This window comes from Stegostoma tigrinum, chromosome 19 (genome assembly GCF_030684315.1).
Source record: "Stegostoma tigrinum isolate sSteTig4 chromosome 19, sSteTig4.hap1, whole genome shotgun sequence".
Lineage (NCBI taxonomy): Eukaryota > Metazoa > Chordata > Chondrichthyes > Orectolobiformes > Stegostomatidae > Stegostoma > Stegostoma tigrinum.
Genome location: NC_081372.1, coordinates 6626098 through 6646341, shown reverse-complemented (window position 1 = coordinate 6646341; position 20244 = coordinate 6626098). Strand labels below are relative to the sequence as shown.

The 20244-nt window shown below is 40.8% G+C and overlaps 1 protein-coding gene across 7 annotated transcripts in view; it reads left to right on the top strand.

The window, feature by feature from the left end:
• Positions 1 to 18480, top strand: part of asip1 (agouti signaling protein 1) — a 107413-nt gene extending 88933 nt beyond the window's left edge. For 6 of the 7 annotated variants that reach the window (XM_059652717.1, XM_048549960.2, XM_048549966.2 and 3 more), the window contains 3 exons: positions 8704 to 8892; positions 11635 to 11705; positions 17927 to 18480. In XM_059652717.1, coding sequence (XP_059508700.1) covers positions 8727 to 8892; positions 11635 to 11705; positions 17927 to 18118 — 429 coding nt within the window. In that variant the 5' untranslated portion in view covers positions 8704 to 8726 and the 3' untranslated portion in view covers positions 18119 to 18480. Of the gene's footprint in view, positions 1 to 8005; positions 8153 to 8703; positions 8893 to 11634; positions 11706 to 17926 lie in introns of those variants that run through there. The other variant, XM_048549961.2, reaches the window with a different exon arrangement.
• Positions 18481 to 20244: the final 1764 nt, after the last annotated feature.

Genomic DNA, 20244 nt, shown 5'->3' with positions numbered 1-20244 from the left:
CTCTGTATCCTTGTTATGCCGTTTTCACGTTCCAACCTATCATTGTGTCATTGGCAAATCTAGCCACCACGCTTTCAATCTCCTCAGGAAAGTCATTCACATAAATTATAAGAAGTTGAGTGCTCACCATAGACTCCTGTGGGATCCACTTGTCACATTCTGCTAATTAGAAAAAGGCCCGTGTTTCTTCCTCAAACAAGTGAACGTTGAGAGGAAATGTTACAGACCTGTTCAAAATCATGAGTGGTGTAGTCAAAGTAGATAGAGAAAATATATGCCCATTGGCAGGAAGATTGAAAAGCAGAGAATACAGAATCAAACTGCTTGGCAAAAACAACACATGGAAAAGAAATAATGGGAACTGCAGATGCTAGAGAATCCAAGATAACAAAGTGTAGGGTTGGATGAACACAGCAGGCCAAGCAGCATCTCAGGAGCACAAAAGCTGACGTTTCGGGCCTAGACCCTTCACCAGAAAAGGGGGATGGGGAGAGGATTCTGAAATAAATAGGGAGAGAGCGGGAGACGGACTGAACATAGATAGAGAAGATAGGTGCAGAGGGGAGTATGGGTGGGGAGGTAGGGAGGGGATAGGTCAGTCCAGGGAGGACGGACAGGTCAAGGGGACAGGATGAGTTTAGTAGGTAGGAAATGGAGGTTCATCCTCCCCGGACTGACCTATCCCCTCCCTACCTCCCCTCCCATACTCTCCTCTGCATCTGTCTTCTCCTCTATCTATCTTCAGTCCGCCTCCCCCCTCCTTATTTATTTCAGAATCCTCTCCCCATCCCCCTTTTCTGATGAAGGGTCTAGGCCCGAAACGTCAGCTTTTGTGCTCCTGAGATGCTGCTTGGCCTGTGTTCATCCAGCCCCACACTTTGTTATCAACAACACAAGGAAAATCTACTTTACAATGTGAGAGGTTACATAGTGGGATTAGCTAAAATGCTTCTACAGCTAGTCTGCACCAAATTAATGCATTCAATATGGCTGACGTAACCATTCTTTGATTCTATATACCTCCTTACCCATAGCTCTATCATTTCAAATACCTCAATTCATCCTTCAGTTAGCTAAACTCAAGGGATTACAAACCAAGTTTATGGTATTTTTCAAGCTTGAATTCTTTGAATGCCTGTAAAATTTTGGGGAGTCTCTGTATCATTGTGATCAAGTTTGGCCAAAGATAGAATGCTCCAAGGGTAGCCAATTCAAAGCTCTCTACAAATGACACATGACTTCCCTAATTTAATGATGTGATCCTACTAAAGAAAAGGCCAAAACTCCATTAGTCTTTTTATTAGTTTTTCTACTTATCCAAAAGCTGTTGGTATTCTTCATACATGGACGCTCTGCTTCTTTCCACAGGTATTAGTCTTTCATAAAAATGATTCTGTCTTTCTCAAATTCACAGTGCTAACTTCACATTTTTACTGTTCTCAAGTAACTGTTCTGTGAATTTCTGTATGACAGAGTAAGTGTATGATTAGCCATCCAGTCTGAATATCCATTTCATGGCCTCTAAAGATACAAGCAGTGAAATGAGGTGCCACCTGTAGACACTGTAATGAAGACATCATGGAATATGAGTTCCCTCATTGGGGCTGTTAATCTGGTCCAATCAAGGAGCCCTAGCTGACAATATAAAAACACAAGTGTCAGAGATACTCACATTTAGTAATGCCTCATTCAGAGTGAGGTACCTAAGCCAAGCACTGTACATGTGTAAATAAAGGGTGACTTGCTGACGGATTCTGGCCTCTGTGGAATTATCTCACTACCTACAGCAGATCTCAGTGCGCAGAATAATGTGATGTGTTCCACAATCACAACAACCCTTCGGGTTGTCTGTCATCTTTCACACATGGAACAACTGGCAGTATCATCCATGCCCATTGCAGATTTAGTTCAGCAGTAGCCACCATTTTCAAGAGTTGGAGGCTGGGATCAATGATGAGGTGTTGATTATTTATGCTGCATGTGTTCCATGACTCTCTGTGCCTAGATATTAAATTGATACCAAATGTATGAAAAATTGCTGTTGTTTTCTAAAATAGCTGGTATAAATTCAAGTACTTTTTGGTAAGTTTTCAAAACCTTAGAACAATGGCGTCTTGGCAAATCGCAGAATGTGGAACAAAACTTGAGTCAGTCAATCAGAGGTCCGAAACAACGCTTTTATTGTGAAATTTAGGATGATTAACAATATTAAAGGAATTATGTAAATACAAGTTGTTAGTGAGTAGAAAATATAAATTTAAAGCTGAAGCAGATCCAAATATAACTATTGATTCTTCACTGAAGTTTCATATCAATATGAAGCTGTGATTGAAAAAGGTTAATCTAATTATTCAGTTTCAGGTAATGCCAAGTTACTTTAAGCAAAACCAAGGCATTTTATTGAGTTATGCCATATTCAAATACTATGTGCACCTTTCTGCATTCAGCCTTCAAAAGTATCTTGTTCATTTGCAGAAGGCTCAAAGAAAAGTAACAAGGATGTTTTTAAAATTTAACTTTCCTGTTCCAAATTACAAAGACCAACTTGCAAATTTAACTTACTTTCATTGTGCAGGTCATGGTGCTTTAACATCTCAGCAAGCTTGAGTAATTTAATATATTATGCATACAACTAAGAAGATACAACACAGGTAGTTAAAAATTAGACAAGGCTGCAGAAGAGAATGATAAACATCCAAAAATATCAAAGTTACACATTAAGAACATTTGCATTAAAAACCAGAAGGTTAGTATTTGCAATGTTGCTCCCATCTCGGAGAACAATTTGTTTACCTCACTATGCTGGATGTGTTAAACAATTTTCATGCAAAAGCAATTTGGTTAAGTCACAAATGTGGATTAAACTATTGCATTATTAAAGGAATTAAAAATTATGCTACTATTCCTTTTCATTCTTCCTGCCAGGAGATCTGTGTCATGGTATACCATTCTTATCTGTATCGTGCCATCCTTACACATCAGCTGTAGCCTGTCTGCAACAGCTCCATGATCTCCATCATCCATCCACACTTAGGTCAACCCTCTTTCTGTTACTTTCCATGTTATCCTCTTGAAGAGATCTGTGCAGCTTTCAGCTTCAGATCAAATGACATATTTTGGAATGTCTTTTTTGTTAAAGCACTTTTTAGCCTTTTCAGAGAACAAAGAAATCTACAGCACAGGAGCAGGCCCTTCGGCCCTCCAAGCCTGCGCCGATCAAGATCCTCTGTCTAACCTGTCATCTATTTTCTAACAGTCTGTGTCCATTTGCTCCCTGCCCATCCATGTATCTCTCCAATATATCTTAAAAGACGCTAACATGTCTGCGTCTACCAGCTCCGCTGGCAATGCGTTCCAGGCACCCACCACCCTCTGTGTAAAGAACTTTCCTCCTCTCACTTTGAACTCATGACCCCTGGTAATTGAGTCCCCAACTCTGGGAAAAAGCTTTTTGCTATCCACCCTGTCTATACCCCTCATGATTTTGTAGACCTCAATCAGGTCCCCCCTCAATCTCCATCTTTCTAATGAAAATAATCCTAATCAACTCAACCTCTCTTCATAGCTTGCACCCTCGATACCAGGCAACATGCTGGTGAGTCTCCTCTGCACCCTCTCCAAAGCATCCACATCCTTTTGGTAATGTGGCGACCAGAACTGCACACAGTACTCCAAATGTGGCCAAACCAAAGTCCTATACAACTGCAACATGACCTGCCAACTCTCGTACTCAATAGCCCACCCAATGAAGGAAAGCATGCCATATACCTTTTTGACCACCCTATTGACCTGCATTGTCACCTTCAGGGAACAATGGACCTGAACACCCAGATCTCTCTGTTCATCAATTTTCCCTAGGGCTTTTCCATTTGCTGTATAGTTCGGCCTTGAATTTGATCTTCCAAAATGCATCACCTCACATTTGCCTGGATTGAACTCCATCTGCCATTTATCTGCCCAACTCTCCGTTTCATGTGTTTTTCTTTCTTCAGTTTACACCTCAGCATCAACCGGTCATTCTAGGTTTCTGAGGCAGTCAAGGAAATTGGAAAGTATGCAGCATCTTATGAGTTTTCTTCCATTTTCAAGCCTGAGCTTTTCTCTTGTCAATATTCTTCACCTTCGTAAAATTACTTCTGGCTATCTCTATCCTCCTCCTAATTTTGCATCCCATTCCGTCATTTTCAGTTATTGTTTGCACTGAATAGGCACATTTATCTTACTGTTTTAGTGTGACACCATCTACTTCAGTTTTCATGCTAGCTTCTCCTGTCTTAGTACTTCAAACTGCAATTTGTTTTTGTCTTCTTGAGGCTCATTCTTGAATGATAGTCTATACTTCTTGATTTCACTTACTTACATATTTTGTAGGACCTCTTCTAATTCTGACATAATGCTGTTTTGTTAGTATGCTGCAAATTCATGTGCTGAAGTACATTTAACCCTCATTTGTTCTGTGTACAGACAGAATAATTTGGTAACAACAGTACACAGTCTTGGCTGACTATTCTCTTCACTTAAAACAATTTAGATTGTCCCTTTTCCAGCCTGGTGTTCATTTTATCATCCCCATGTAGGGTCTGGATAAATATCACATCTTTTATTATCAATGTCACATTTCAGCAACATGTCTATTAACCTTTAGTGATTAAATGCAATTCGAGTTTCTTTCAAACTTATGAAGCATATGTGAATGTTCTTCATTACTTCCAATTATGTATTGGAGGTTGTTTCATTTTTAAACATTGTACTCTTTCTTGTTCCTAATCCAGGTCTAAATCCAGACTGCTTTACAGTAATTTCTGTTTCAAGTATGTTTTTATTTCTCGTAATTTTTAAAATTCTTTCTTTCACTTTAATGCTCTAACTTGTTAAATTATGGTTTCAAAATGATTCCACGTTTACAGTGGGACCACCACTCTCTGCTTTCTTACATTACCAACAGAATAATAATGGGAACCCACAATTTATACAGGAAAGAAATGATAACAACTTCTGAATTTATCCTTTTCAAGCTGACAATCTGAATCATAGTAGTGAAATGGTAAACAGACTTCAGGATAACAAAGTGTAAAGCTGGATGAACACAGCAGGCCAAGCAGCATCTCAGAAGCACAAAAGCTGACGTTTTGGGCCTAGACCCTTCATCAGAGCTCCTGAGATGCTGCTTGGCCCGCTGTGTTCATCCAGCTTCACACTTTGTTATCTTGGATTCTCCAGCATCTGCAGTTCCCATTATCTCTGATCATAATTTTAACCTCACTGCAAAGCCCTCTGATGAAGGGCCAAGGTCCGAAACATCAGCTTTTGTGCTCCTGAGATGCTGCTTGGCCTGCTGTGTTCATCCAGCTTCACACTTTGTTATCTTGGATTCTCCAGCATCTGCAGTTCCCATTAGCTCTGAACAGACTTCAGGACACTGATTTTTGAAAGTAAACGAGGGCACATGACAGGGAAATGAATACACCATTGTTTTATGTTGTGCGTTTTCCCTTTCCTACTCCTACAAAGTCAAATGAGATGTTCTTCATCTCTTGCTCATTGAGTCCACTGGTACTATTCATGAATAATGCCTCAGTGCCTCAGGTATGACTAAAATCCTATACAGCTCAACCTAAGACTAGTTTAGTTTGTAGAAACTGGAATTAACATAGTATTGACAAAAAGCTTAAAACTGTGGTTTCACTAGACTGGAGACATCTGGTGCCTCCAGTCAAGAAGACATTACTGAATACTTCCATTCAAATTCTTCAAACGTAACCCATAATCTTAACTACAGTTTTTCAAAAAGGTGTTTCAAATAAGATGCTGTGAGATTATTAGTAAAGAAATCCCTCCTGCATGCCATCCTGTGTGCATACAAATCTTGAGCTTTGGCCTGAGTTTATCTAAAGAACAGACAGATGAACCCACAATAAAACATGACCTTCACTGAGGCAACACTGAGCCTTCACAGTGCCAGGGTCCCAGATTTGATTCCACCCTAGGGCGACCATCTGTGTGGAGTTTGTACGTTCTCCCCGTGTCTGTGCAGGTTTCCTCCCACAGGCCAAAGATGTGCAGGTTAGGTGGATTGGCCATTTACAGTTGGAAATGAGATAAGGTGTACAGCTGGATGAACACAGCAGGCCAAGCAGCAGAGTAGCAGGAAAGCTGACATTTCAGGCGTAGACCCTTCTTCAGAAATCGGGGAGAGGAATGGGGTTTTGAAATAAATAAAAAGAGAGGCGGATAGAAGATGGATAGAGGAGAAGATAGGTGGAGAGGAGACAGACAGATCAAAGAGGCGGGGATGGAGCCAGTAAAGGTGAGTGTAGGTGGGGAGGTAGGGAGGAGATAGGTCAGTCTAGGGAGGACGGACAGGTCAAGCAGGCAGGATGAGGTTAGTAGGTAGGAAATGGGGGTGGGACTTGAGGTGGGAGGAGGGGATAGGTGGGAGGAAGGACAGGTTAGGGAGGCAGGGACGAGCTGGGCTACTCACCACATCCACAAGCATCCAATCCCTCCAGCACCAACGTAGTGCTGCTCTCTGTGTACAAAATGCACCACAGAAGTTCACCAAAGATCATCAAACAGCACCTTGCAAACCCATGACCATTTCCATCTAGAAAGACAAGGGCAGTAAATACATGGGAAGACCACGACCTACAAGTTCCCCTCCAAGCCACTCACCATCCTGACTTGGAATTATATTGCTGTTCTTTCACTGTCACTGGATCAAAATCCTGGAATTCCCTCCCTAATGGCATTGTGGGTTACCCAAAGCACATTGCAACATTGCAGCATTTCTAGAAGACAGCTCACCACCACCTTCACAAGGGTAACTAGGAAAGAGTGATAAATGCAGGGCAGGCAGTGATGCTCATGTCCCACATGTGAATAAAAAGAAAGGGAGCTTGTTATGGCTGTTAGCTGTCATCAGTCAAGGAAGTGAACATCATGCAGTACACTTCATTTCTACTTCATTTCAATGTGTCAGCCATGGTTCATGCCGACGTCCACTGGGGTGGGGAGCACTTGTGAGTCAGAGCTTCCTGGCACAGTAAGTCAAGGGCAGTTTCCAACATCAGTCCAGGGACTTGAGAACAGTCAGGCATCTGGTAAGGGGTTCGATAGAAGTATAGTATAGGAAGTGGTCACTGTCAGCTTCATGGGCCTATGCAGCAATCTGAGAAGTTATGAGAACACAGTTGTTAAGTCATACAAGTATCAGTCAGGGGGGTGGTCAATCATTGTTTGGGGCTAAGTTGCTTCTGGGAATGGGTCATAGTCAGTGCAGTATTCATCTATGAAACATCAAGGAGGGGACGGGATTTCAGGGTGCTGGCACATGGGAGGGTGGTTGGGAATTTACTGGAGGGCAAGCAGAATGCTTGGATGGAGATGAGTTTACAGAAGTCAAGGGGAACACTCTATATATAAGGGTGGGAGGAAAGATTAGAGTATAGAAGGGAAAGCAAGAGGGAAGGAAGGTTGTCAATTGTAAGCAGCCTCCTGCCTGCCAGGATAGGAACATTAAATTACAAAATCTGGGAAATTCACTCATATAGTCAAGACTGGTGGGGTAAGATGGGCGGATCCAGGCTCAGACAGGTTGCTAAGTGATACCTATATTAAGTTGATGGGTTCAGCTATCAGATAGGGGATTTTGATGTGTCAGTGTTCCTCTATATGGAGAGGCTGAGCTGACATCTCATGGTTTGAGGAATGGCCGTTGCCTTTCATTAATCACAAGTGTTCAAGGGAAATGAAAAGGGTTGGGGCTTCACCTGGAATGGGTGGGGTATTTGCTTCATTCAATGAGAGAGGGCTCTGCATGATTTAGATATGTTGAACCCTTCAAAGGGAACTTCAGTAGACACACACCCATGCTGTGAGGATGAAATGTACATGCGATCTCATGATTCCTTGTAACCCTTGTCATTAGTCTGCTGTGTGCAGTCCAACTTTTTCACTTAGTACTCATGGCCTTTGCATGCAGGCTAACAGTTGAACCATCTCTAAAACTGTGATGCAACAGCAATGTCAGTGTACCTGGGAAGGAGGAGCTTGGTTGCCAAAGTCACAGGCACCTGCAATTCACAGTGCATGCAGATGGAGGACAATTGCTGACTTCACACCTTGGTCCATAGGACACTGTCTAGGCATACAGGTAGGTGGTTGCATTTGCTACTACACAAAGATGCAAACAAGTCCATGGAGGCAGCCAGATGATCACAAGCTGAGACAGCAGAGTCCTTATGGTGTTGCTGCACTTACTCATTCATTGTGTACAACTGACCAGTATACCTAACAAACCTGTTGCTTCCATGGCTGCTTACAGTGTTTATAAACTCCCAGATTCTCATACCATGAGGTCCTTTCCGACTTGGAGGTAAATAGGTGCCAGGTCTCCAGCAATCCTCTGAGTGCCAGTGGCTGGGACATTTCATCTTTGACCAGCTGCAGACATTACCAATGCAAAAGCTAAACTTACCATTTATTCATCTGTAGTTATAATATCTACCCCTGCCCAAATCAACTGGAACATTCACCTACATATCAAAAGTGATTACATGTCAAAATATATTATCAGCTGTAAAGTGGTTACGGCTACATTCAGGATCTAAAAACCACTATATAACTACAAGTTATTTATTATCATAGAAAATGATGATATTATCCTTGTAAATGCAAAAGTAATCATCTATTTATTTTGCCTAGACTTTAGTTCTCCAACATTCAAGATGGCTCGTACTGTGTACTTTTGCTGGATTCTCCAATATACCTGCTGCCTCCTTGTGTATTCACATCTGGCGATTGAAGAAAAAGACCCAGAAACTCCACAAAACAAGATTATTTCTGGTCTCCAACCTGAGCAAGAATCGAAGTATACTGGCATCTCCATTGTAGGTTAGTCATGAGATTTTTGGGGATAATACCTGAGTAGATGGTGGTAAGTGGAAGCGAGAAGAAAGTACTTTAAATTAGTTATAAGAGATAACAAGGTGTAGAGCTGGATGAACACAGCAGGCCAAGCAGCATCATAGGATCAGGAAGGCTGACATTTCAGGCATAGACCCTTCACCGGAAATCTGATGAAGGGTCTAGGCTTGAAATGTCAGCCTTCCTGATCCTATGATGCTGCTTGGCCTGCTATGTTCATCCAGCTCTACACCTTGTTATCTCAGATTCTCCAGCATCTGCAGTTCCTATTATCTTGCACTTTAAATTAGTTGTTTTGCATCAATACTGAGGGTCAAGAGAAAAGTATTGAAAATCACTTCAGTTAAGAAAAATTAAGTTTTTGGCCTGATTATTGAAATTAACTGATATGCTATTCCTGCGCTAGCATGCATACTGCTAGCTTGATGTTCAAACAATTATTCCAATTTGCTTCACATATTGTCGAATTAAATTTCAACTCTGAATATTTAGCTTTAAGAGCATAAATCATTCTAATATCAGTTATTCGCAAGACTTAGGAGACAATTTCTGGGAAGCTTCATTCGAGGCAGTAAAGTACAACAGAGTAACATTCCCATCAGCCCTTGTGTACTGTAAGCTAAATGTACAGGATTATTTAAATAGTTTGAGTGGTCACCTGTAAGGCTGGATTAGTTGTAAAGTCTGCAACTGTATGACTAGTGGCCAAGAACATATGAACAGATGGAGAGTATGATTCTGTCAGTTATTAAAAATTCTTATAAAGTACAAAGTACATTCTTAGAGTTAAATGATCACTCAGGTTTTTACTCGATTTTAATAATCCCACCTGTTGTTGAAATGCTCATTCTCCACCCACTCTGACCCCAGAAACTTTGATCTCTTCATATCGATAATTAAAAATAGGGAGCATTTGGATAATGAAATTAATCAGAGGTTAATAATTGGCAATAGGGGAACAGATGGCCTCGCAATATTATCGCTGGACTGTTAATTCAAAGACCCAGATAACGTTCTGAGGACGTGGGTTTGAATCCTGCCATGGCAGATGATGGAATCTGAATTTAATAAAAATCTGGAATTAAGATTTTAATGATCACAAATCCACTTTCAAAAGTTGGAAAAACCCACCTGGTTCACTAACGTCCTTTTGGGAAGGAAACTACCATCCTGAACTGGTCTGGCCAGCATGTGACTCCAGACCTATAGCAATGTGATTGACTCAGAATTGCCCTCTGCGATGGGCAATAAATGCCAGCAATAGCCATCAATGTCCTCATCCATGAAAGAATAAAATAAAAGTAAACAAGTTTTAAAACGTAAATCATATTGGACTAAATTTGCAGAATTCTTTTAAATAGCCGAAAGGGTTAATGAAGATAAATCGGGAGATGCATGTACAAACTTTCAGACAGAATTTTAAAACAGGCTGTGTTATGGGCTTGTCAGAAAACAGAAACTCATTGTACTTATGGGGCAGCGGTAGTGCAAAAAATATAATTGAGAATGACATCTTGCGGCGTAGTGGCAGTGTCTGTGCCTCTGAGTTCAACAGTCTAGGTTCAAGTCAAACCGTATGATGTGATGACCAAGTAGGGTACTTGTACATAATAATGTGCCCAAATAAGCTTACTTAAAATTAGCTGTGACAGAATGCAAAAAGTAATGGTTGTTTTTTTTTCAAATTGGAAAGGAAGTACATGCTGTGGTCCATTGGGAATTGGTAATAGACAACTACTTCTTTTGATATTTATTGATAAACTAGACTTGAGTATGGGAACATAGTTTTAAAGATAACACAAAATTGGAAATGTACTGAACAACAGTGAGGAGCGTAAAAGATCAAGAGGGTGTGGACAGACAATTAAAACAGGGAGACACATGGCTGGTGAAATTTAATGCAACAAAGCATGATGTGATTCATTTTGGATTTAAGAATACAAACCACACCATATCATTCACAGAACATTGAACATAGTAGGACAATTTGATAAAGCTGCATATAAAAAGAAGGCATGTAGAGATCCTTGGCCTTATGAATATATTTTAAGTCCATCTAAACAGCTACTCAACACATACTCTTTACATTTAGTGTACTTTGCTATAGTACAGCACTGAAAATAGTTTTCATAGATATGGCCTAAACAGTCCGTTATATGAGCTCAAATCTGTGTGCTCCTATTTGGAAAACCAGAAATTGTACTGAACCTCTTAATGTTCTATCCTTACCTATGCTTGCAGTGAGTTATGGTGCCTAAAGTTCATCCAGCTAACCAAGCTGATATTGCACTCTGAAAGATGTCTTTCTGTCCAAAAACAGATAGCAGCACTTACCTCAGTTTAAATGGGAGTGTTTAAATGTCTGTTGACTGAATTCAACTACCATACAAGAAAGAGTACTGCATGAAGGTGAGCAGATATTGCAAGTGCAGGATTGTTGACACCTGAATGCTCTTCAGCTCTAATGGTCTTCGTGACGTCACTGTAAGTCTGGAGTTCATGAAAACTTACCCAACATTGTTTACAACCTATGTTTATAACAGAAACTCGGTAGATGAGATCGTCAAGGAAACAACATGATTAGACTCCTCAGTACAATTAAGTTATTGTTACATTTCCGAAGTTTTAGTTCCTGGTCTACCACAGCAGTTAACACTGCACTTCAGATTTGACTCCTCAGTTTCCCAACCTCTCACATTTTCCTTACAGAACTGCCAAATAGTAGAAAAATAAATTTCAGAAGAGATGGTAGAAGAATGAGCCCCAGTGCACCTAAAAAAGTAAGTAATATCAGGCAGCTTTTTATAAATTTGTCTTTGCAGTTACGTCCATCAGATTTAAAGCATTTTTGCCTTCCAAGTAACTAGATTAGGCAGTAAATTTACCAATGTGACAAGGAGTCGCACATCTATAGAATTCACAATTTTAATTATTGACCTGAAATATTTCACTGGAACTACAGATGAATATCCATAATCTCTGACAATGGGGTCCTTGGACTAAAGAGGTAAAATTCAGGCTACCTGGGTTCTGACTTCTGATTGCCATTGCAATTCCTGTCGGAATGCAAATATATATGTCAGTCGAGGGTAGAATTTGACAGTGCCAGAAAACATGACCTATGGTTGAATTCCCTATTAATATTTGTAATGAAAACAGAAAATGTTAAAAATACTCAGCATTTCAGGTAACATTTGTGGACAGAAACAGAGTTCAGATAATGATATTTTTTATTTTGCTTTCGAGAACGTTTATATCTGGTTAAGCAAGATACTGGTAAATAGGTGATATCAGAACTATGATTTAACATAAATTGTTACTTTTAAGTAAATCAGAGATTAACTGAGTTCCCAAAGGTGAGGGAATAGGACCTTTCTGTAAGTGTTTGAAGCTATAAGGGCATCCAGATTACTTACAAGACACAACAACTAACAGCTGGTCAGGAGTAACCCAGACATACTAATAGATTCAGCAGTATAGCACACATCAGATTCATCCTTCTGTCTGCTAACTGTCCTAAAATCTTTGCCCCTACCTTTTGAGGAGTGTGCTCATGACAGAGGCAGGCCTATTCTCGCCAATCAGTCATTGGTCCCCCAACATGAGGATGACATTTGCCAGGCTTTGTGGTTTGTATGTCCTCGGTTAACTGCCAGGTTAATTGTGGAACCACTGACCTTTAGCAGAGGATACCCTGAGAAAGGGAGTATCAAGCTAGGGTTCTTCTCGCTTTCTTTCCTTTTTGCCTCTTTCCACAGCAGAGTTTCTGCAGTCAGTTTCCAACTGGTATACGGCTTGTTGGATGAGGCAGTGCCACATGGCACAGCTTGCAGGGAAATTGCTCCCACACATCCAGCACATACATACTAGAATACCCACCCCTTTCACATTTCCGAGATCTGTATTTACATTAATAATAATAACAACAGGAACCAATGTTACCATTCTACCTGCACTTTTTGCATTTGGCTTAAACCATCAGATATAGGAGCAGGATTAGACTGCTTGGCTTATCGAATCTGCTCCATCTGATAGGATTCTCAGCTCCATTCTCCTACCTTGTCCCCATAACCCCTGATCACATCTCTCCCTTAAAAACACTCAACATCTTGGCCTCCACAGCATTCTGTGGCAATGAGTTCTACAGATTCACCACCCTGTGGCCGAAGAAATTCCTCATCTAAGTTCTGAACGGTTGTACCTTCACTCTGAGGCTGTGCTCTCTGGTCCTAGTCTCTCCTGCCAGTGGAAACATCTTCTCCATGTCCACTCTATCTAGGCTTCTCAATATTCTGTAAATTTCAATCAATCCCCCCTCACCCTTCTAAACACCATTGAATACAGATGCAGAGTCCTCAACCAATCCAAACATGACAAGCCTTTCAATCCCAGGATCATTCTTGGAAACCTCCACTAGACCTCCTCCAATGACAGCATATCCTTCCTTAGATACGGAGCCAAAAACTGCTCACAATATTCCAAATGCAGTCTGATCAGAATCTTACATGGTCCTCATATTCTAGTCCTCTCAGAATGAATTCTAACATTACCTTTGCCTTCCCAACTGCCAAATGACCCTGCATATTAACCCTAAGAGAATGCTTAACTAGGTCTTGCAAGTCCCCCTGTTGTTCAGATTTCTGAAGCCTTTCCCATTTAGAAAATAATCCGTGACTCCACCCTTCCTACCAAAGTGCATAACCTCACACTTTCCCACTTTGTATTGCATCTGCCATTTTTTTGCCCACTCTGTTTGCCTGTTCAAGTCCTTCTGCCTCAGAGCACTAGGGTCTGGGGTTTGATTCCAGCCTTGGTGGCCATCTGTCACGTTCTTTATGGGTTTGTGTGGGTTTCCTCTGGGTGTTATTAGCGATATACAGCATGGCTTTGTGAGGTTAAGATCGTGCCTCACTAACTTGATCAAGTTTTTTGAGGAAGTAACTAAGATGATTTATGGATGATAGTATAATGTAGGGTATGGAGGGTAGTTTGATGTTAGTAGGATAACAGGTCAGTACGACATCAAGGGCTGAAGGCCCTGTAGTGTTCTATGATTGCTGAGGGAAAAGCAGCTGAGGTCGTCTACATGACTTCAGTAAAGCCATGGCAGACTGGTACAAAAGGTGAAGTAACATGTTATCAGGAATGAGCTGGCAAGATGGATACAGAACTGGCTTAGACATAGGAGACAGGGGGTAGTGGTGGAAAGATGCTTTTCAGAATGGAGTTGTGATTAGTGGTGTTCCACAGGGATCAGTGCAGGAACCTCTGCCGTTCATAGTCTACATAAATGATTTGGAGAAATATAGTTGGTCTAATTAGTAAGTTTGTGGATGATACAAAGATTGGTGGAGTTGAGGATAGTTGAAGGATACAGCAGGATTTAGATCAGTTGGAGGCATGGGCAGAAAAATGGCAGATGGAGTTTAATCCAGACAAATGTGAGGTGATACATTTAGGAAGGTCAGGTGACTGTCTGTATAGAGTTTGCATACAGTACCCATGGTTGCATGGGTTTCCTTTGGGTGCTCTGGCTTCCTCCCACAGTCCAAAGATGTGCAGGTTAGTGATTTGGCCATGGAAAATTGCCCATAGTGTCCAGGGATGTGTAGGTTAGGAGGATTAGCCATGGGAAAAACAGGATAGTGGGGTGAGTTTTGGTGGGATGTTCTTCGGAGTGTTGGTGTGGACTTGTTGGGCCAAATGGCCTGTTGCCACAGTGTAGGGATTCTATGATTTACAAGATCGAGCACAGATAGAAATTATACAGTGAATGGCAGAACCCTTAGGAGCATTGATACGCAGACAGATTTAGATGTGCAGGTCCACAGATCACTGAAGATGGCAGCACAGGTAGATAAGATAGTATAAAAGGTTTATGGCATGCTTGCCTTCATTGGAAGGGGCACTGAGTGTAAGAATAGGTGAGTTATGCTGCAGCTCTATGGAACTTTAGTGAGTCCACACTTGGAATACTGCATACAGTTCTGATCACCACACTGCCGGAAGGATGTGGATGCTTTGGAGGTTTGACAGGATGTTGCCTGCTGAGGGGGATTTTACCTATGAAGATAGATTGAATAGACTGGGTTTGTTTTCACTGGGACACAGGAGGTTGAGGGGTAACCTACTTATAAAGAAGTTTATAAGATTGTGAATGGCATGGATAGAGTGGGAAAATATGATACTTTTCTCAGGGTGGAGGAATCTAGGGTACACAGGTTCAAGGTGTGAGGGGTGGGGGGTAGTGGGGGCATGTTTTAAAGGGATGTGCAAGGCATGTTTTTCACATAAAGGGTGGTCAGTACCTGTAATGTTTTGCTAGAGGAGGTGGAAATAGCAGCCAGAATAGCAGCATCCAAGATGCACCTGGACTAACACATGAATAGGCAGGGGCTAGAGGAATACAGATCCTGTAAGTGAAAACAGTTTTAGTATGGAAGGGCAAAATGTGTCGGGGCAGGCTTGGAGGGCCGAAGGGCCTGTTCCTGCGCTGTATTATTTTTTGTTCTTTGTGTTCCATTTTCTTCACATAGTACAAACATGTGCTAGTCAGGTGGATTGGCTACGCTAAATTTCCCTGTGATGAGCAGGCTAGATGGATTAGTCATTATAAATGCAGATTACAGGGACAGTGTTGAGGCTAGATTTTGGGGGAATGCTCTTCAGAGGCTCAGTGCAACTTGATGGGCTGAACAGGCTCCTTCTGCACTGTTCGGATTCTATGATTTTATGTTTTCCCCGCTTTCTCATCATTACCTGTCCCTCTTCCAATCATTGTGTCATCTGCAATCTAACAATGCCTTCAGTTCCTTTGTTCAGATTGATGATGCATAACCTGAAGAGTTGTGGTCCCAACATTGACTTCTGTGGCAGTCCACTAGTCACTGGCTGCCATCTTGAAAAATATATTCACAAACCAACTGTAAAAACAATACCAGAGTGGCTAGAACTCAGACAAGCCTACAAGAGGATAGGACAATTACACACACACAAATAGAATGAGAAAATATCAGCAAGTTTATTCCTCTCACTTACATAGTAGTAATGCTGTATATTATGCACACCTGTTTCTGGTCCAAACTATTTTGTTGCAAAGCTGCAACTGAAATCCCCGAACAGCTATTGAACAGATCTTCTGGTCTCTTGGAATAAATTGCCATGATTTAAAACTATTCCTAAAGATTTTTGTTCTTCTTGACTACTCCAGAGACAGCCTGACATAGTCTCGGGGATCTACTGCGTGTTTACTGTCTCCACATTCCATGATTCAGTGCAGTACACCTACGCAGAAAATTGACTGTCTTTGTGACAAACAGAATGTCTGTCCCATCAAAGAACCAAACAAATTCTTAAAAGTAAGAATTAAGAGTTCCTAAGTACCTTGGAGGAAGCATTTGACTGGATAACTTTAAACAAGCACTATCTTACTGAAAATCAGTAAGGACTCAAAGCAAACATTTAGTGCCTCAATCAGTGATTGACTGATTGATTTACTGTCTTGTGTGCTGAAATACAGTGAAAAGCTTCGTTTATGAATGGCACAGGCAGATTATAGTAAGCAAAGGATATACAGATCAAAAAGACTTAGAGGCATACAGGTTACATTACATAGGGTGTGGGCTAGGTGAGATCAATGTTAGCAAAATCAGCATTACTTGAGGCTAAAGAAATCTTTCATTAGTCCAATAATGGCCAAGAAGAAGCTGTTCCTGAATCTGCTTATGCATGTGTTCAGACTTCTGTATCTTCTGCCTGATGGAAGAGGTTGTAGGAGATCATTACCGGGGTCCAATGGGTTTTTGACGATGCTGGCAGCCTTTCTCCAGCAGAAAGCCGTGTAAATGGAGTCCATGGATAGGATGTTGCCTTCCCTGATGGTCTGGGCTGTGCACAACATCTGTTGCCTACCAGGCCATATGCATGCGGACAGTATGCTTTCAATGGCATATATGAAAAAGTTGGTGAGGGATCTATGGACATGGCAAATTTCCTGAATGCCTGAGGAAGAAGAGGCTTTTGTGCCTTCTTGACTGTTGCATCCACGTAGGAAGTCCAGGACAGGTTTAATTAACTGGTGGGCAATCTCTCAACCTTAGACGTAGATGGGGGTGTGTTCTCCAACAGTACTTTCTGATCATGAATGCTATTCCTTAAGAATGACAGTAAAGGCAAAGAATAGTGAAGATCATCACCGAGAATGTTTTCATGTATCTTGGTATCAAAGCTTTTCCCCACCTTCTGCATTTCAGCACTTTGGAATACCAAACAGTTCTGCTACAGAGTGGCAAGAAGGAACAGTGTCTTTGATTCTGATCTCCGTTTTGTTCCTATGGGAAGAAGCAGTTTTACACAGATTAGGACTACAGAAGTGAGAATCACCTTTTAGAGTTAATGTCAGCTAATTTCCCAACTGACACACATGAAGTTGGTATTCACAGTGCATTATTATGCATGTCATTTTCCCTGTAGACCAAATTAATAGCTTATGATGTTCAAAGTAGTGAAGAAAAAGGAGCAAGAAAATAGTAATGAATTCCATTGAAATATTAATTGCTTCTTCCTCTATTTATCAATACTAGTTTACTCCTCTTCCCCAAACACCCAGATACACAGTTCTATATAGTCTTTCTTCCTCTAGTCTTTGTCTAATTGAAATTCTTCACAGTCTCTAAATTGTATGCATTCCTTCCTAGGAGACATAGAACTCTTTTCCTTCTTCAATCTTCATTTTCATAATTGTATAATTATTTAAAACACAAGCTTGATGCTACCAACCTCCCTGTGTTTTGATTTCCTTTAATTTTTTTATCCCATCCTCTTTACACTTTGATGTTATCTTGAATTTGGGACCTTTGTCCTTTCACCTTGGTTCTACCATTCTTTATGAAGACAATGCATATCAGTAATGGGTTATAGATTTGATAAAATTTTAAGGATATTTGTTACAGTAATTGTACTATAATCTTCTCATCTTTAATTTTTGTCTCCTTAAATACAGAACAATGGGATTGCAACGCCTCATAAGGTGAAGAAGCTAAAACCAGAGAACGGTCATTGTGTGCAACTCTGGGGAATGTGTCTTCCACCATCTCCACCATGTTGCAATCCTTGTGCCTTCTGCCACTGCCGATTTTTCAACACTGTCTGCTATTGCCGGAAGCTGCATGCGAAGTGTCTGGACAGAATGTAAGCAGTTGCACTCATGATGAAGGACAGCATATAAAAATTAAAAATAAATACTATGTATGTCTTCTTGTTGGTTATTGTCAAATCAAATTATGGGTAAGGGTAAAGATAGATTCCAATTAATTGAGAATTATTTACAAATCAACAATAAAAATACAGAACATTGTTTTGTGCCATGACTGCGAAATTGAAGGGTCACAAGCCAACATCTAAAAATAATGGTTGACAAATGTTCTGGGATGAGAGAAAGAACAGCAAGAGATTTATCAATTGCAAATAAAAAAAGTATGAGTTACAACATTTTTGAGAATGACCATGCAACACTTTTGTACATAAATAAAAACAAAGAGAATCACAAAAGAAAAATGTGTTGGGAGGATGTTATGAACAAATATTATTCCAGTAGTAAATTGAATGACAAAGTATTAATTAACTTGAGCTTCAGGCTATTGAGGTCTATCTTATCATATATGACAAAATCAAAATGTTTAGGAAAAGAATGCATCAACAGGGCAGGCTGCCCTCATAGTTTTTGAACATAAAGCATTGATCAGACAGAGAACGAAGTGGAAAATCCTATTAAATGCATACAGTTCTCTCTGCTTATGTTTTCCTATATCAAATGCTGCTCAGAGAATGAATTGTTACCATGCAGTAACGAGGAATGTCTGGCCCAACATGTGAATTGCTATCTGTTACAACTTACCATTAAAAACACAATTGGACAGATACAGGAAAACTCTGAAGGGATACGGGCCAAATACAGGAAAATGGGAATAGTGAATCCTGGTCAGGATGGACAAGTTGGACCAAACGGTCAACTTCCAAGCTGTGAGTCTGAAACTCTATATCTAGTCTGCCATCTCATAGTACTGGACAGTTCTTTCAAGATGTAGCCAATTCCTCAAGAATCCGTTTATGATGCCTCTTTAATTGGCACTTCCAATCCCCCTTCAGTAATAAAGTTTCACCTGACTTCTATTCATACCTCTGATTCTCAATTTTTAAACAGGAGCCTGTTGCCATTTGAATTTTTTTTTCAGAGCAATCGCATGGTCATGTTGTGTACTAATGCATTTTCTTGTACATAGAAAACACATTGCAAGATCTAGTTCATTGCCCAGATTTGTATATCCTTGGAGGAATAGTTGTCTGTATTGTAGTCTATATGGAATACCGAACATTATAGCTGACATTTGAACATCAGAAATAGGAGCAGGATTAGGTAAGTTTTCCTTTTCAGCCTTCATCACCATTCAACAAGGTCACGTCTGATCTGACTGTGGCTTTTAATTCCACTTTCCTGCCTGATCTTCATAGGCAGATGATAAAGGTAGACAGAGAGGGAATTGCTCTGATGAATTACACTTTGCTCCAGGAAACAATCATGATCTTCTACGTACCAACATTCCAACTCTCCTTCAGCTCCAAACAAGGTTCTCTTTAGTATGTGTGGATTAAGTGAGCAATAATGACCTTCAGTTGTTACTTCCTTCAAAAAATTGGGTGTCTACTTTTTCTTCCTAATGCTTAGGAAAGAGTCCTTGAATCATTGGCCTAGATTTTCTGATAGATGGACAATTATTTCCATAGATGGGAGTGCCCCTGTAGAAACTCTGAAGGAACAGATTTGTAGATTCCAATGGCCAATTCCAAAAGTATCCATTTAAATCCCAGAAATCAGAGGTTTGACCGCACTTAACAGTTATCCAGAAAATGTTAAAGGATTAAAAACCTAGTCAAACTCCGAGATTACTGTTAAACTGACTCCATCACTGACCACCATTCATTCCCCAGTCTACAGCTCTGTCAGAATTGTTATGTCCAACTGTGACCTGACAACTTTCCACCTTTGCACATGATAGGAAAATCCCCTGTTCACTATGGCCTCACAGCCCTCAGCCCTTGAGCACAATGATGCCTCTCCTTTCCCAGGCCCTAAACTCCATCTCTGTCACCAGATCTGCAAAACCCCTGGCACTGGACCCAACGCCTCCCCCCTGCCTCTGGCCCTGACAGCCACTTCTCACCCAGAACAATCAACTTCCTCCCCCAACGACCTGACACCATCCCATGCCCCCATTAGTCCAGACACCTTCCCATTCCCTCCCAAGATAAAATGTTCTGTGC